Source organism: Vipera ursinii, assembly GCF_947247035.1.
Source record: "Vipera ursinii genome assembly, chromosome: 2".
Lineage (NCBI taxonomy): Eukaryota > Metazoa > Chordata > Lepidosauria > Squamata > Viperidae > Vipera > Vipera ursinii.
This window is the reverse complement of record NC_139513.1, coordinates 195,257,418-195,275,732: the sequence shown is the minus strand read 5'-3', so window position 1 is coordinate 195,275,732 and position 18,315 is coordinate 195,257,418. Positions and strand designations below refer to the sequence as shown.

The 18,315-nt window shown below is 40.6% G+C and overlaps 2 protein-coding genes across 2 annotated transcripts in view; both read right to left on the bottom strand.

Annotated features, from left to right (window-relative positions):
- APTX (aprataxin) overlaps positions 1 to 18,315 on the bottom strand; it is a 116,926-nt gene that overhangs the window by 87,798 nt on the left and 10,813 nt on the right. The window lies entirely within an intron of this gene.
- B4GALT1 (beta-1,4-galactosyltransferase 1) overlaps positions 1,156 to 18,315 on the bottom strand; it is a 52,944-nt gene continuing 35,784 nt past the window's right edge. The window contains exons 4-6 of the mRNA XM_083351447.1: positions 17,095 to 17,217; positions 9,559 to 9,663; positions 1,156 to 8,381 (exon numbers count right to left, since the gene is read on the bottom strand). Of these exons, the coding sequence (XP_083207573.1) occupies positions 8,246 to 8,381; positions 9,559 to 9,663; positions 17,095 to 17,217 (364 nt within the window). The 3' untranslated portion in view covers positions 1,156 to 8,245. The remainder of the gene's footprint in view (positions 8,382 to 9,558; positions 9,664 to 17,094; positions 17,218 to 18,315) is intronic.

Sequence of the window (18,315 nt, the reverse complement as noted above, 5' to 3'; positions counted from 1 at the left end):
AATACCGGGGGAGATGCAGGAGGAAGCAAAGCTTGCAGTGAGGTCTCTTGCACCAGGGAAGACCCCGCATTCCGAAGAGCTTTAGAAGTTTTAGCCGCCATCTTCCCCCACTTTCACTTATTACGCACTTTCACTTTAAAGCTATAAAATCCATTGAGCTAGAGAGTAAAGATAAAGAGTCCACTTCACCTTGACCTCCTGTACCGCTCTGCCTGCATCTTGATAATCAAAAGTATTTCCTTTTGGCAGGGGTGGTTGCTAACGCCTGGCTCTGCTCCAAGAATCCCAGAGCAGAGGCGCTGCGCAGCTCGGAGCAACCCAGGCTTCGGGGGGGCTCATCCTTCAGCCGCGCAAGCTCTCAGCTCAGGCGGCCCCGGAGAGCTCAACCCCTACCTGGGGCCTCACCCCCTCCTCTTCAAATCCATCTAAACAGCTGATCAGCGCTGTTTACGATGGAAAAACACAGCTGCGGAGCGGGCAGCCCGAAAACGGCTGTCTTTCGACGTCGCGTCGCCAACGGAAGTCCACGCAGGTCCAGTTTCGTGAAGATCTTAGCCTCCCGGAGTCGGTCCAAGAGTTTGGGGATGAGGGGCAGCGGGTAACGATTGCGCACCGTGATGGCGTTAAGTTTCCTATAATCGCAGCAAAGCCGTAATTCGCCCGACTTCTTCTTGACGAAGAGCACGGGTGCAGACACTGGCGAGGATGAGGGCTGGATGAAACCGCGAGCCAAATTCTTCTCCAGAAAGTCCCGCAATGCAGCCAACTCGGGGTCCGACATGGAGTACAAACACCCCACTGGGAGAGGCGCATCAGGGACTAAATCAATGGGGCAGTCATAGGGCCTGTGCGGGGGTAATTGATCCGCCTCTGTCTCGCTGAACACATCAGCAAAGTCGGACAGTTCAGGAGGCAAGGAAACCCCTGGGAAACCCTCCACCTATACATTAGCCATATACTGAACACAGAGAAAAATAAACATTTGCCCCTTTCAAGTTCAAAGTTCTATTCTTTAAACCAGCTGGGTGGAAAGAGAATGTGTCTTCCTTCAAGACTTGCTCAGCTCCCGAGAACCCATTAGCACTGGCCAAGCCAATTGAAACTGCTGGAAACTATAATTCAGCAGCATCTGAATTAAAGCTAGAACCACATAAGTAACAATGAGAAAGGAGACTTTAATTAGCCATATCATAATGCATGTAGCAAACATGTGCACGAATATGTACAAAATAAAACCTGCAGGTAAAAAAAAGGTACAGATGACTCAAGGATGGGTGACAAAATATCACCCTCTTGAGCTCATTTTTAAGGTAGGGGTGGTTTGGTTATATACAATGCGAATATTTGAATGCTTCCCCACATTAAATAATAAATAAATCTAGAGCAGGACAGGAATCCAGTACCCTCATGTGACACTTTCAATATGAACCTGAATATTTAAAATCAAAATAATGAAATCTGTCGGTTCCAAACCACGCAGTTTTGCTGTTCAGAGTCCCCTAGATTTTTGCTTAGAATTTCTATCATGTTACACTAAAGACAGTTAATTTCAGAAAAAAACAGAACATAACCCCTTCTCTTCCTTTCCAAGAATAATGTGACCAAGTGCGTTGATTCAAAAACATTTTATTTCGAACAACAATCATTTCCCCAGCCCTGCGAACACAGGAACAATTCTGTAATTAAGAATGGAAGAATCTTTGATCAGTGGAAAACACCAATTCTTTACACTCATAACAATCAACAAGTCATGAAAATAATAGGCAAATAGAGTCATTTTACAGTTCACTGCTTCTTTCAGGAACAAGCTGCCAACACATAATTCGAGTCTTTCCAATAATAACTTCGTCAGTACCAAAGAAACAACACAATAGATCCTTCAAGATCCTGATCCAGAGCACAGCCAGGAATCAAGTGGGAAACATTCCTGTAGTGTTCAGGAGGAGAGGCACTACACTGGCACTACACTGGCAAAAAAGGCACTTTGGGGGTGACGGAAGAGAGATTACCTCTCTGTATTTCACATTCCATTTTTTTCCCCTCCAAACCATTTCATTTACAGCTAGACTATCCTGAGAGATGCATTGTTGCTCAGTTTGCATAGTTCAGAGATCAAATGTTTTAGGTGCAGAATGCCAGCTGACTAGGTAGGTACACACACACACACACACACCTTATTTTTTTTCTATTGATACACACATTTAAATATATAATTGTGAACTCTTCATAGATCCAGGCAGTGGTCGTTCCTATGAAGTTGCTCTGAAAATATACCAGCCAGACTTTTCTGAAAGGATTGTAGGATGTCTGGGTAAAATAAATGTAGAAAGGGAACACAGTGACACCTAGCCATACAAATGACTGTGGAAATGAGACTTTTGGTTATCACTTATGACCAAGGTTATTGTAGTAGCTGAAAATAGAAGCATAATCATGGCTTACACTATTTTCTTTGGCTTTGCGCCATTTAATTGCAATAAATGAAAGGGGCAGCTAATTGCACATCCTGTTTTTCACAAGACTGGGTTTGGTTTAATTGGTAGCTGCAGGCGCCCTCTGCCTGAAGACAGACAGAGTGGGCTTCACCAGTTTACACCCTATAATCAGTCCAGAATGAAGGAGGGGAAGGAATCTTCCTGCAGGATCTGGGACTCCTGAGATGACTAAGAGGTGCGGGAAGAAGCTCTGTTGCCCTGCCTTGAATGTCAGACTAAGAAATAGTTTCAGAAGAGGGCCTTGTTTGAATTAGAATTGCCAGTGGGATAATAAGAAATACTAATTTCCCATTTGCTATTCATGTATCTCCACACGCCAAACATGCAAAGTGAAGACACAGAACAAAAGTCCACATGTTCTGATCCTTCACAGATTAAACAGAAATGTTAGCTGACTATTTGTGACGCAGTCACAAGAAATAAGAGGAGAAACATCAAGGAATTAAGCAGAACAGCAGAAACATTGTTGTTACTATACAGCAACTTTTATTAATTATGTCTTTCATACTGTTTTCTGGAAAGGCGAAAATGATCCACAGTAATGCTAAAGCAACTGTGCAAACACTGTTTATCCCTTCACCCCCCATGCACTCTGCAAAATATTTTAAGGCACTTCTCTCAAACACCTTGAAGAGATGAAAATTATAACCAGGTTATTGAATAAGGTTCTACGGCAATTTCCCCTGATTTTCATGTGCACATCCAAGTCATACACACTTACATACATGTAAGCACGTGGTTAAGCTGTGCTGAATGATGCATAACATAATAGTTGCTTGCTGGAATGTGTATTTATAGGTTAGAAAACCTACTTTCTGAATCCATATTGGAAGGTGAGCCTGATTTTTAAAAGGCATCCACGTGTCGAGTGAAAATAGGGGGAAATGGTAAATGAAAAGTGGGACCAAAATTGTGCTTTGTAAACTCAGCCTAGTATATTATCTCAGTAAATGGGCTCTGGGAGGTTTTATACTGCAATTTTTTCACAGTAGAGAGCAGAAAGTGGGCAAAGGTTGACTGATCTCAGAAAACATAAACAGAAATCTGCAGTACTTCATTAGCACTTGAATGTGGCACAAGGAAATCCTTACAGACCTGCACTTTAAATTCAAAAGTTGAAATAAAGTCCCAAGAAGAAAGCAGTGGCAAATGACTTCCATATTTTTGCCATGAAAATGCAGCCATCATAAAGAACTGAGTGACTGGAGCGGACTTTACACTGCATCTCAAATTTGTCTGACCAAACTCTAATGTAACACATTAACCTTGACAACTGTAAATACCATCTGTATTCAGTTACAAGTTCTCTGAATATTACAGGGTTTCAGACTCCATTTTGATGTGTAACTTTTCATGCTTGTATTTTGACTAAGAATGGTTAATCTAATTCTAAAATGTTTACAAAAGCTTATTTCTAAAATTTTCAAAAGAGGCTGGCAGAGAGATTGTGTTCAGTTACAGGATACATGAAATTGTTAAGGCTATTAGGAGCTGTTGTGTAGTAAAGAACGTAGAAGAAAACCCTAGCCTTAAAATTCACATTTAACTTACATATCATATGTTTAGTTTTCCTAGCAACACATTCAAGTGGATGTGAGTCCCAAATACATGTCTACAGATAAAGCTATTGTAATGTATGCATTTAAATATTATGCCTCCTGCTTCTATAGCTGGAGAAACCAAGAAAAATTTTAGAAATATATCAGGTTCAGAGAAATAGTGAATATTTTATTTTTCCCCAAATGCTACAAGAAGAGGGAATCTGAAAGAATTGAAGAGCTTAGTTACCTAGACCAATGTTTCTCAATGTCAACAACTTTAAGATGCATGGACTTCAACTCCCAGAAGTTTGGGCTGGAGAATTCTAGAAGTTGAAGTCCATACATCTTAAAATTGCTGAGGTTGAAAAGCACTGGCTTTGGGCAAGTGATATTGGAATTGCTTCTTTGTTGTCAGCTTGCCTAAGATTTGACTGTTTTCTTCCTTCAACAGGATGGCACATGCTAGAACCAGATACAGGTCCCACACCCAATACAGTAAGGGGAAATTAAGCATTTGGATATGGACATTCTAAAAAATTAAAGTTGGCAGTGAAAGATAACAATTTCATTCACATACACCTCAGAAACCAAGCAAGAGTAGTGAAATAAGAGTAGGGAAGAATCCTTGCCTGCCACTCTCTTTGTCTATCATGTTATGCTCAAGCCCAGATTTCATGGCAGCAAACTAAGGAGGTTGGACAAGGACAATGGGAGTTGTATCCTGATGTTTCTGGAGTTCACCAAATTGGAGATGATTATTCAGGCTGAAAACCCAACATCTGTTTGAACAGCCTTCCCTCTGGAATTGCACCCTTCTGCCTCAATTTGCCTCACTTTGGGAACAGCTTAATATTTCTATTAGAAATTTTTAAAGAGGCTTCATCTCAAAAGAGCAGAGGGATCCCTCAATCCAATAATGGTGGGGTTGTTTGTTTTGGCCAAAACAAACAACCCTGCTTCTCTCCATGTGATAAAAGGAACAAAAGGGGAAGCAGTTGGCATGAAGAAAAATGGAATTTAAAAAAAAAAAGAAGCCAACTGCTTCTCTCATCCAACTTTGTCCATAGTCTAAAATACTAACAGCGATACACAAGATCTCTTATCTGCTACACAACTGGGTGCCAGTGGGTTTAAGAAGCTTGAGAAGCCTGGAAACATAGCTTCCAAGTAAGATAATGAGGAGAGTGTCTCTGCTCTATTGCATGGATTGATCCTCAGTCGTGAGTAAGCTGGAGTTCAATGTGCACGTTCTCTCTGTTATCAGCAGCAAAAGCCACCTTAGACAATTTTGTGTCCTTGAGTTGTCCTGGATTACAATGTCCCACACATTTGAAGCAGACCGGTTTATGAAAGATTGACTGAAATGAACTGGGAATGGTTTCCTTTGGTAACGCAGTTGGACAAGTGGAGTTGAAAAGTTGAAAAGTTATCGATAGTCAGTAGACTAGAGAGTAGGCCTTCCTTTACCTGACTGTTGAGGGATGTGAACGTTGTAATCCTCCCAAGATACTTCCTTAAAATGGATTAGTTTGCCTCCATTTTAAAAAAATGGAAAAAATGCAGGAGAAAGCAAAACTTCAAAGTTATCTCCCTCCCTGAAAATATGTGACTTCTGAGCAGCTCCTTAATCACTGGTTGGGATCTACTTGATAATAAAAATGCTGAAGCCGTTGGGAGGTTACTCCTTTTATAGAAGGAAATCACTGGAAACACTCTCATAAAAGCAAGTATAACTCATAAAAGTAAAACTCAAGGATGTTAAATTCTGGGGTGCAAATTCTACTTTGATCCTCAAGCCATGCTTCACTGACCTCATCAACAGTTCATAATGGAGTGGGAGAAATGGCAACACCCCAACAAGCCATAACTTATGGTTCTTCAGACATAGAGATGAACCTATTTGCAAGGCAAACTGATCATTCTCATGAAGGCTGATTTTATAAATCAAATCTGCTTAAGACATGATGTTGCCTGCCACTTAATGGTTCTACCATGCCATTTTATGATGCAGTTGCTTTCGACCAATTCACCTCTAATATTTTTAGCAGTAAAATCCCACAGCAGTCTTCAGGTTTTATACAAAACACATTAAAAAAATACCTTTGTTTGACATTTGTAACATTTAGGCCTTTATAATAGTAAACATTCCTGACAAAACATTTTAAAAACCAAAAGGCACTTTATAAACCCAGGACTACAAAGTATTTGCCACTCTCCAATAAGAAAAAGACTGCATTAGAGTTGTAGAAAATAAAACAAAACTTTCCATTGACGTGTAAGGCAATCTGGCAATATATCAGTCCTTAGGTGGATTATGTTTGTTTTGCGGTATCAAGAGCGGTCTTCATTGAAGAATTCCATTTGAACTATTCTCTCATCTTAGAGATTATGCACTGGGATACCTCTATGCTACAGTTTTGCTAGGTAGAGCAAGAAGAAAGTAAAGGCGGCTTTGCATCCCAATATCACACACAAACATACCACCTTGGGCAATAAATGATCCCAATAGGCTTAGGATATTCTTCCTCTCAACTTTGTTGGAAGGCTGAGCCCCTTTTATACGTTTTAACTAAGCAAAATCTTTGCTTTGTTTATCTAGAACACTGAATGGCTCCTTCCACCAGCTGTATTTAGAGAAAATCTGGAAGCATAACTTCTCCATTGGATGAGGAAATCCCAGCAGACTTACTCAAGAGTAGACAGGTTCTGGTCAGTTGGAGAGTAATGCTGTCTCACTCTTGCCAAATGTTCTCTTTCCCCTGTTCTTGTTCTTAAGACAAGGACGACCCTGCAGATTGAGCTTGGGAGGGATCCCATCCGTGCTCCACAGAAACGGAGATGTTTCTCACACAAATAAATACAATGATCAGCTTCATTCCAAAACAGATGTTACGCAGGCCATCTGTTTCAGCACTAACACACAGGCTTTGTCCTATTGAAATACTTCTAGATGTGGGCTCATTTTCAAATTGCAACAGCACCTAAGGAAGCTAAGGTTTATGTATTGCTGGCCTATCAATGTTCTGCCTCAGTGGGCCAACCCATGAACTGTGCCTTCTGCCTATCAGCATCCCTTGTGCCTCTGATGTTGATATTCACAGCTCACACCACAATGGGTTAGCCCTGCAAGCTTTCTCCTTTCTATACATTAGGGAAGGAACGCTGCATGACCTGGGTTATAGTGGATATTTTAACCTGACTTCTCCACAACTACCCAACTAGATCCAGCAAAAAGTAGGACGCTTCAATTAGCAACCCTAACTTGATTGGTTTTTGCATGAAAACAGATAGGATCAAACCGTTTCACTCATACTTTTGCCCCATGGTGCAGTTGAGCCCAGTATAAGAACTTGGCTGATTGTCCTGTTAGATTAAAGCAAGCACCGTGGTTTCAAGATTTTGGCTTGCAGATATGCTTTTGGGCAAAGAGGCTTGCATTATTTAAATCTCCATGCTGGCAGAACAGAATGCAAAGGTCTTTGAGGTTTGTAGTTCTTTTCCCACCCACAGAAGTTTTACAGACAAGAAGAAACAATTCTGACAAGATTTGGGAAGATAAATCAAAGTATGTAAACTCAAACCACTCTAGCAGCATTTTTCCAATCCTTCCACCTGTACCCACAGCAGTGAATTTTCATACAGTGATCTAATTTTTAAATTAAATTGGGAAAGGAGCAGGAAGAAAGGGAAATGACTTACTACTGCAGAATATCTCACAATTTGCAAACAGTAACGTTTCAAAATTGTGACCCTCGTTATTTGAAAGTGGAGAGAATGGCTGTCAAATACATAGGCCTCTATCCACTAGGAATCCTTCTTAGGTTTTAGCTTCCTGACATAAAAGAGTGTTTTGGGAAAGGAAAAAAAAAGCTTCAGTACAACTTCCATTCTTTTTTGTGATGCTTGCGTGGGAGAACTTCCAAGGGGATTGAGCACCTAAGTCTCCGCCATTCCCTGAAAATTCACATATTTACAACTTCTATTTATTCTTTATAAAGTTTTTTTAAAAAATGAAAAAAAAAAACAAAACGATTTATACAGCAAAATTTGGGGTTAAAATTCTCATTTGTCCTGCCAATTGCAAGGTCTCAGGATGACAAAACAGGTGTCCTTCTTTCAAGTTGATTGCATAAAATCATTTATAAAATGCTGAAAAGTTGAATTGTCGCTGGTTGGGTATTCCAAGTCTTCTCTTGCATTTCTGCCACACTAGCTTTTTGGTGATCCAATATCCACTGTGATTTTTGTATATAATTGAAATTTATCAGTTTTTACTACAGAGTAAGTCAGAGAGTTTAGCCCATCAGATTTCATTGTTTCTTTTGTATGAGCAATTTTGTTAAACCTGTAAAAATAAAATAGACTTACAGTTGGTAATTATAAATGGGATTAGTATTGCCACTGGCCTTCTGCAAATGATTAACTGATTTGCAAAAAAATATATTTTGTATTTTACTTCTCTCTTGCATATATATTTTTGCTAACTGTTTCTCAGAAGAAGAATATTCAAAGTTCTATATTCAAAGGTTAAAAATTTAGTGGCAGAAAGACTGCTTATAGAACAGAATTACTGATTTATAGCATACGCTTGGTGGTGGCACAGTGGTTAGAATGCAATATTGCAATCTAACTCTGCTCACTGCCAGGAGTTCAATCCTGATAGGCTCAAGGTTGACTCAGCTTTCCATCCTTCTGAGGTCAGTAAAACGAGGATCCAGATTATTGGCGGGGGTAATATGCTGACATTGAAAACTGCCCAGAGAGTGCTGTAAACTGCTTTGGAGTTGTATATAAGTCTAAGTACTATTGCTATATTTTTATTTATTTTATTTGTATCCTGCCTTTTATTATTTTTACAAATAATTCAAGGAAGTGAACATATCCCATATAGCTTCCTCCTCCTATGTTGTTCCCCACAACAACCATCCTGGGAAGTGGGTTGGTCTGAGAGACAGTGACTGGCTTAAAGTCACTCAGCCGGCTTTCATGGCTAAGGCGGGACATCCTAGCCTGATGGTTTAACCACCAAACTAAACTGAGGTCCTCAACCTTTTGGGCACCAGGGACCAGTTCCGTGGAGAAAGTGTGTAGTTTTGTGTGCTGACTGCATCCCACAGATAGGGCTTTGTTTGTTTGTGCAGCCTGGTTGCTGGCATGGCGCAGCCAGGTACCAGTCCATGGACCAGGGGTTGGGGACCCCTATTATAAGGAGCAGTCCAATTATGGAAACATGTTTTTCCTTTTGTTGATTATTAGAAATTAGAGTTCAACTGAAAATGATTATGCTGTTGATTATGTGAGTATGCTGCTGGACTTGTGCTGAGAAGACCCAAATTCTAGACTATTCCCAACCACAGAGGTCTCTCTATGACTCTGAACCAGTCCAGATTACTTCAAAAAGTTGTTGGAGATAATGGGAGGAAGGACAACTATGTATGTTGAATTCCTGAATAAAAGGCAGGATATAAACACAACAAACAAAATTTTGCTAAGTGTGGGCAGAAGCAGCATGAAGAACCTACCTCTGTGGATTGGGTTCATTTTTAGTGTCTCTCATGTGGCGAATCATTCGACATTTTCCAATTGTAGCATCTGGGCGAGAAATTCCCATGCCTTTAAAAACCAATCTGCAAAGACAAATAAAAGGTCAGGTTTCTGTTAGGTAAACACACATTCTCTTTTCCTCTTTTAAGGAGCATAGTTTAGTGATTTCCATAAGCCACTAAAAACCTGATCTCATTTCGTTGCTGTTACTTATAACAATACACTTCAGAAATTATATGGAACTAAATGGGGTGCTGGAGCTGCCACCCTCAGGTCCTCAGGCACTAGGTCTACCCCTCAGCAGAATACTGTGCCCGTTTGGCTTAACAGCTGCCATTCTAGTTAAGTTAGACGCTAGACTCAACGACACCATGAGGAAGATAAGCGGATGTATTAAAACCACTCCTACTTGCTGGCTTCCTGTTCTGAGGCATAGAGCACCACCAGCTTTATGAAGTGAGAGAATACAGAAAAATTATGAACAACTCACCCCTACCAGTGCATGTCAACCTTCCTCATTTATCAGCTGGGAGATTCAAATCCAGGAAACCTCCATTGGCACTTGCACAACATCTGCCCAACAACTTTAATATCGATTCCCAATGGAAAGTCAAATGGGTTGCTGAACGCCCAGACACAGGAAGACATATAAATGACCGCCACAGAAAAAGGTGCCCGGCTTTGAACTACCACGTCAGCAACGGACAATGCTGACTAGGATTCGTTACCTCACACAGCATCTGCCGGGACTCTCTGTATAAATGGGGCATAATATTCTCCCCTCAGTGTGACTGTGGGGTCCCACATCAAGCTGTAGATCATATCATGGCCGGCTGTCAGCTGAGGGCATAGACCAGTCCAGTATCTGATTTTATTTTATTTTTTAATATAAGCGATGCTGTACTTCAATGGTTAGATGACCTAGACATTGGCATTTGAACGTAGATCTTTTTAACATTTATATTTTATTGTGTTTCACTAATCTAGGTGAAATGTTAACATAGTATGCTAGTCCATATATGAAATGCCATAAACCTTACCTCAGAAATATGCATGTCTCATCTCTTTAACCAAAGTTAGTCATTAACTCAACCCATGCTTTGTATTTTATTCTACAACATAAAAAATATAACTACAACAGGTACATCAATATCTAGGAACTTCTCCCCCATTAATTAATACGGTTTAAGGCTGCAGTAATTAATTGAAACATTGTCTAAAACAGTTCTATTTTAACCCATTGTCTGTTCATGGGCCAGGTGCCACCCTTAAGGATATAGAAATGATCTGCTTAGATGGTCAAAAGATGGAGAATCAGGGGCAGATCATGTGGATCCCCTCTGAAGTTCTAAAGCCTGCCAGAGAAGGGCTGTGCCTCAACTCCCAGCCTCTTTAAGCCTGACCTCCTTGCTACTGTTGGAAAGGCTGCAAACAAAAATGCTTACATAAATAAATAAATGTGCACCTGACAAAGTAGGAACAAAATAATGTTAAACAATGGCATTGTCAGATTAGCAGCAAAAAATATGAGGGCTGAGAAGCATGTTTCACAGTAATGGTGTAAATGAGAAACAGGAAGTGCTGGTGACCTTGTAAGCTCTAAACATTATTGCTTTGTACACGATAATATAGTTCTCTATTTGGGGGGGGAGGGGAAGTAAAATTTGCAAAGTATATTTCTGAAATTCCCGGAAAAAAATATCTTTCCTCTAAATTGTGAACAGAATTTATTCAGAATTAAAGAGCAGGGTCCAGAAATGGATTCTTGTATCAAGCACAGTCTGGTATTTCTCAGTCTCTTAATGGTATTCTAAGAATACCATCTAAAAAGCCTGGTGACCACTAAATGCTAAGCATATTTTCCTTCCGTTTTGCCAAACTTGACATAAAACACTTCCTGCTCATCCCAAACACAATGTGCACCTAGTAGTGTGTGCCAAGGCAACCGAGTATTCAAAGAGACTGAGCAGAAACATGATTTGCTTTGCTGCCAAAGTCTTGACCCAACAGCAGGCAGACAGCCTCTCACTTGGTATAAATCAAGAGAGCAGTGCTAGAAGACAAGGAGAGCAGTGACCCTTAAGTAGTGTGGAGCATTGAGTTCTGTCCCTGGATCACCTGCTTTCTAAAACAGCAAGAAAAGGGACATCGCAATGCTCCCAAGTTCTCTCTGGAAGCAGGCTACTCCGGTTCAGTTTGTGGCTGCCACACAACCCCACTGAACTCTCCAAAATTAACTCCATTAGAGAGGAGAATGCAGATGTTCATGGTCTGTAAATACTTGACAATCTGTCTAGTCAAACAGTGTATGAAGTTATGCAAGAGGCGGAGAAAATAATCAAGAAAAGGCTTTGCTATTAAGGCCACATCCAGGATGATCCACTGAAGCTGAAAGGTGGAAGATTTAATGCAGATGCTGTGCACAGTTGAACTAAGGAATCTGCTATTCAAAGTGCTACCAACCTAGATGGTTTGAAAGCAAATTAGTCCATTAATAGCTTTTAATCACTGATGTTGCATATTGCTACCAGAGTAAGAGAAAAGTTGTCTCCAAATATCAGCTGCTGCAACATGTGAGCAGAAGGACAATAATGTCCTTATGGTGATGGGCCTCCCAAAATGTTGACACTGATAAGCCTTTGGTTTGCCTTAGCAGGACTCTTGTGAAATCTTTCATTTCCTTCTAGCATATACATGGAGCTAGCCACTCTCCAGCATGCTGTGGCAAATATTAACTACCTCCAAGCAACAAGACACGAAGACACTCTAGAACAGGGGTGTCAAACTCACAACGTCACGTGATGTGTCACAACATATTGCAACTTTTTTTCCCCACGGCCAACAATGGGGTGGACGTGGTTTCGCCATGACGCATCCGGCCCATGGGCTGGCAGTTTGACACCCCTGCTCTAGAAAGTCATAAGCTGCTTTTTTTCAGACCACAATTAAGGATGGAAAGGGGAATTAGACATTTTTGTGGGCTAGTCTGCACTTGCTTGATTGTACCCTAAACAAAAGAAGCCAGAGCTATACATTAGATATAGACAATGAGCTGGTTCATTATGTCATTAGCATTAAACCTCATTGCAATAAGCCAACAAAAGAAACCAGATCTTAAACCAAAGTAATGACAGCACATACATCAACTTTCATTTAAAGCAATAAAAATAAACAGTGAATACTTATATTTATCTGAAAAATAGAAAACTCCACTGGAGTGTCATCTAAAGCCAATGTGCCAAAGTGTCTCTTAAAATGTTCCAATCTGAGTTAAAGAAGGCATTTAGATTTGTTCCAGAGAAAACTAGTAGCAAGTTCACATATGCAGCTGATTCAGAAAAGCAGAACTTCCATATAACTTAACACAGCACAGATCCTATATTCAGAATGTCCATTTTAAAATAGACCTGTGATCAGAAAGATGCTGGAGTTTCACGAAGTTTAAGCCTTTCCAATTTAGATCTCTAATTCAGGGCTTTTCAACCTTTTCACCCATTGTACCACTTTTCGGATATGGCAACATCCAAGTACAACCAGTTGCCTAGCAAGGTGTCAAAAACGTGATGACCAAAAAAAAGGAAAAAAGTGATGAAGTACAGGTAGTCCTCAACTTAAAACTGTTCGGTTAGTGACTGTTCGAAGTTACAATGGCACTGAAAAAAGTGCCCCCCAAGCCACAGCCGAGCAAGACACCTGCCTGCCTGCCCGGTGGCGCTCTTCCTCCTGTCTGAGATTTTCACTGTTGTGAGCATTTCTGTTGAGGATTGGCAGTGGGGGTGGGGTGGGGGGTGGGTGTTCGGTTTTTATTCCCCCCGTCTGCTGGGTGGTTGCAGCAGGTTATGGTTACTTCATATGACCCTGGGACACTGTGACCGTCATAAATATGAATCAGTGGCCAAGCATCTGAATGTAAATCACAAGACCCTGCAGATGCTGCAACATTCCAGCTGATTAGCACTTCTGGGCTCAGAAGCACCAGGATCAGTGCCGAGCTCCAGCTGGAGCCTGGTGCTGATCCTGCCGCTTCCACTGAGCCCTGACAGGCCTGCAGTTCCAGTCGTCTCTCGCTCAGGCTTGTGCGGTGCTGCCACCGGTTCAGCTCATTCCCCTCCCCCACTACCACTTTTCTAGGATGGTCGCATACCACCTGCCAGGTGCCAATGTACCACAGGTGGTACCCGTACCACTGGTTGAAAAGCCCTGCTCTAGTTCAATGCCCCCAGTTGTACATCGTATCAAGTCACTTAAAAACAGTGACTCTGAGACTCATGGATGTCACATAGAAGCTGGAAAGCCCTTGAAACCTGCACAGAAAATGCAGGAATGATACAGGGCATTCATGTGTCGATTATACCACAGGATGGGTAGACACTCAATATCTTTATGTTCAGAGTATCTTTCTGAATTCCTTACAGTTGGGAATATTCACTTGAGATTTCAGTCTGAAAAATTCACAGGATGTTTACAAAGGACTCATTATTTTGGTGAGGGGGGGTGTCTTATTGATTTTATTGCACAACATCCTTGGCTTTTTTGGTGACATCCATGTCTTTGTCTTCATCCACATCCATGACCACTTCTGTTCATTTCCCATCCATATTCCATCCATATGGCAGGTAGCAAAAACCCAAATAAAGACACTTTCTTAATTGCCAAACACCTCTTCTTTCAACATTTGAAGATCCTTTGTACTGTCACTTAAACATTGCGTGTATGCATGTGAAACAATCATTTCTAAAATTCAGCAGTAACCTGAACACATAAAAAGACCAAGCTAATTCTATAACTGTAGCATAGATCAGCTGAATGGATATTTTCATTTTATAAGTCACAAACTAGCCTGCGCTTATAATAACAACTTGAATATCTGCAGATTCCTAGACTAACATATATGTAGTCTGTGAAGCCTTGCATCTCCAACAGCTTCGACACTTTGAAACAAGTACTTATTAGCAAAGAAGTAATACCCTGTTCTCAGTGCCCACATAGTTGAAAAAGAAAAGAGAAAATGAGAGTCAACACCTGCAGCATAAGCTTAAAAATCCCCCAAACCTTCAGCCTTAATTCTAAGCATACATAATTGTAATGGGACTGTAAAAGCCTGTTTATATTTTGGTCTATTTCACAAATTGGCTAGGAAATCCTCTGCTTGCTTCTTTTAAAATAAAGCTGCCTTGATTTTGGAGGGCATTTTCACACTCCTTTCTTGGTCTCAACAATTATTATTTATTTATTTATTTATTAAATTTTTATACCGCCCTTCTCCCGAAGGACTCAGGGCGGTGTACAGGGCAATAAATATTAAAAAGCAAAGTACAAAAGTTAAAAAACAATTAAATAATTTATGCCCGATCTATACAATAGTTAAAACCATATTAAAAACCCAACCCCATCAGACCAGGCCGGATTGCTCAAATAAATAAGTTTTTAGATCCCGCCGGAAGGAGCGAAGGTCGGGGGCCATCCGGAGCTCAACCGGCAAGCGGTTCCACAGGTCTGGCGTGCCCACAGAGAACGCTCTCCCCCTGGGGGCCACCAGTCGACATTATTAGTGCAATCCACCAAGTAATCTAACTAAAATATCACAACACAGATGAGGTGGGAGGGGCAGAGAAAAGAACTTGGTTTGAGAGCCGAGTTCGGCAGGATTTATTATTTTAAAATGTTCTTCTAAGCATAATCAAAGTGCTGAGTCACTAAGTAGCAGAACATTAAAACTTGTATCTTGATTGCAGTGTAGGGACATAGCCCAGCTGTTATAAATGTGGACATTTAATTTGAAGCAAATATTTGTTTAAGAAATGGGTGAAGGTAGAAAATTCTCATGTGTATCACACCTGCATCTTGAAGAAAAGGAAACACAAGGCAGGGAGTCCCTTTTAAAAGACAAAAGTTCATTTCACTAAGAATAAGCCAGGTGAATAATTGACACCGGGACAGGTATGAAGACCTCTTGCCATTTACTGTAATCTCACAAAACACCTATATCAGGGGTGTCAAACTCAATTTCATTGAGGGCCGCATCAGCATTGCGGTTGCCCTCAGGGGGCCGGGTGGGTGTGGCCAGGGTGGGCGTGGCCTACTGGGTGGGTGTGGCTAGAGTGCGTATGGCCTACTGGGTGGCCATGGCCAACTCTACATCATTCGCATCAAGGGTGCCTATGGGGGCCTGGGCAGGAGTGGGACAGATCTGAGGGTCTCTGGCAGAAGGAGGGTCTCTGGGCCAGGGCCAAGGCAGCGGGGGCCGTTCCCTCACTGTTTTCAGGATGGCTTCGCGGACCACATGAAACCACTTTGCGGGCCGGATCCGGCCCCCGGGCCTTGTGTTCAACATGTCTGTCCTATATGATACAATACACTGTCAGGGTGAGAGAAATATATGCACTTAATAGGAGAGAAGTGGGCTAGTTTTTGAAAAATAAATGTTTCTTCAAAGATCCCTTTCTAGATCGTTGCTCAGAAATTAGCACCACACAAAGAAGCACGGCATAATTGTTTCGAATCTTGCAGAAATGTCTAAGATTTCTGCTTATTTGACGGATCATTCACAAGAAAGATATATTTCAGTTTGGAGGAGATGGATAGATTATATTCAGAATAAATATGGGACTAAAAAGTTCCATTTAGCTTATGAGTAGATTTTAGAGGGATATTGTTATTAATTTTAGTGTTAGTACTTTGTATGTATCTATGTTAAAGGGGAGTTAAAGCACATTATGAATTTGGTTAATTTTATATTATGGATAATCTTTAGTTAGAATATGATTATTATAACTATAACCCTGTATTTAGCTCTGGGAAGTGGGGGGGGGAAGGGGGGTGGTTTGGGGTGGGTGGGTTTTGGGGATGGATTGTAAAATCTTTTTTTGTAAAACTCTTTAATTAAAAAAAAGCACGGCATAATTAAATCAAGCCTTATTGTACATGGATTACAAGCACTCTGAATTTTAGTGTTCAGGCAAATTAGGAGCCTCCAGTGATGATAATCTAAATAGATACTCGCTCATTTGTCCAAACTTGAGCTGTGGATGATTGTTACTCTAAGTCAAAGATGGTTTGAAGACCTTGAAATTCCTTAGACCACCATAGGCACGTTTGTCAAGATAAACTCTTAATATGCAAATATTTCTTAAAGACCAGTTCTTGATTTGCATTCTTGTACCCATAAGGCTACATAGGTTCACTGCACTATAGCAGAGGTCCCGAACCTTTTGGGCACCAGGGACCAGTTCCGTGGAGAGAGGTTTTTCTGCGGACCGCAGGATGCGTGGTTTTGTGTGCTGCCTGCATCCAGCGGATGGGGCTTGTTTGTGCAGACTGGTTGCTGGCATGCCGTGGCCCTGTAGTGGTCCACGGACCAGGGGTTGGAGACCCCTGCACTAGAGCAACATAGGAATAAACCATAAATCAACAAGTGGCACAGAGGGAAACTATCGTGCCGGGCACAACCCCCAAAACTAAACAACATACCCAGCCTCAAATTTAATATTAACTATAAAGATGAGGGATCTTACCTGTTATAGATGTCATCATCTTCACCACCCCAGCCCCAATAATTATTGGGAAACCCATTGATTTTTTCGAATTGCTTCTTACTTAAAGCAGACACACCTCCAAAATATTGATTGTAAGGTAAGCTGGAAGAGACAAAGATAAATTGTTCATTTAAAATCATGTGACTGGAGAGAAGCTTGGATTATATCTCTGATCACAATTCTAGATAGAATTGATCAGAAAAAGTAACATGTAGCCTCACTCTCCTGTAGACTTGTCTGTGCCAATGTATAAGTCTGTGTTTTCTGAAATTTGAGTTCAGACTTCATTAAAACCATTTTTCAAGCTGGAAGGAGCCATGGCTACTTTTATAAAAGACTTCAAACCTTTCATGGATGTTTTGATGAAAATGGATAAAAATTAAATCCATGGTTCATGTTTATAGGTTTATATAGGAAGAATAATTCTATTGTGTAATTTGAGAGTCTGGAAACAGTATTGGCTATGTTTATAACTGCTGCAAAGATCATAAATTGCTTCTTTAAATATTTATTCTTTCTTTCTTCTGGAACTACAGTTTATTGTTGTTCACTTTTTTCTGCTTTTCTTTCCTATATTTATATATCTTTTTCACTTTTCTATATATATTTTAATTTTTCTGTAGTTTTAATTTTGTAAAAAAATCTTCATTAAATTTATATATTATGCTACATGTATGCATATACATATTACACGTGTGTCTGTGTATAAATTTTGTACACACATGTAAATGTATTTGTGTATGTGTATACACACACACACACACACACACAATTGCTTAACCTTAACTGAGCTGTCAACAGCATCTAGGTCACCTTGTCTGAGCTGGGAGGGCAAGCTCAGAAGGCAAGGTAGGGACCGGTCAACATTTAGATGGGAATATAAGGTTGGAAGCTAGACTGGGCAGTTAAAAAAAGTAAGAATAATTGAGTATCATTAGAACAGATGCCACATTTATTTGTGAAGGTACACACCACTGACACAAGCTATGTCTTAAAAAGAATCACTTTCAAGGTCCACCTAAATATTGGTTTGGGTCCCAATAGAGAACATGCTACAGGAAAACTGCCCTCCTTCCAATAGTATAATGCAAGTGTGGATATGGTCATATTCTTGCCTCCGGATCCCCTTGACTAGAGATTATTGATTAAGTTTATTTGCCACCAACTCCCAACAATCCACTCATACGGGTATATGTTTTG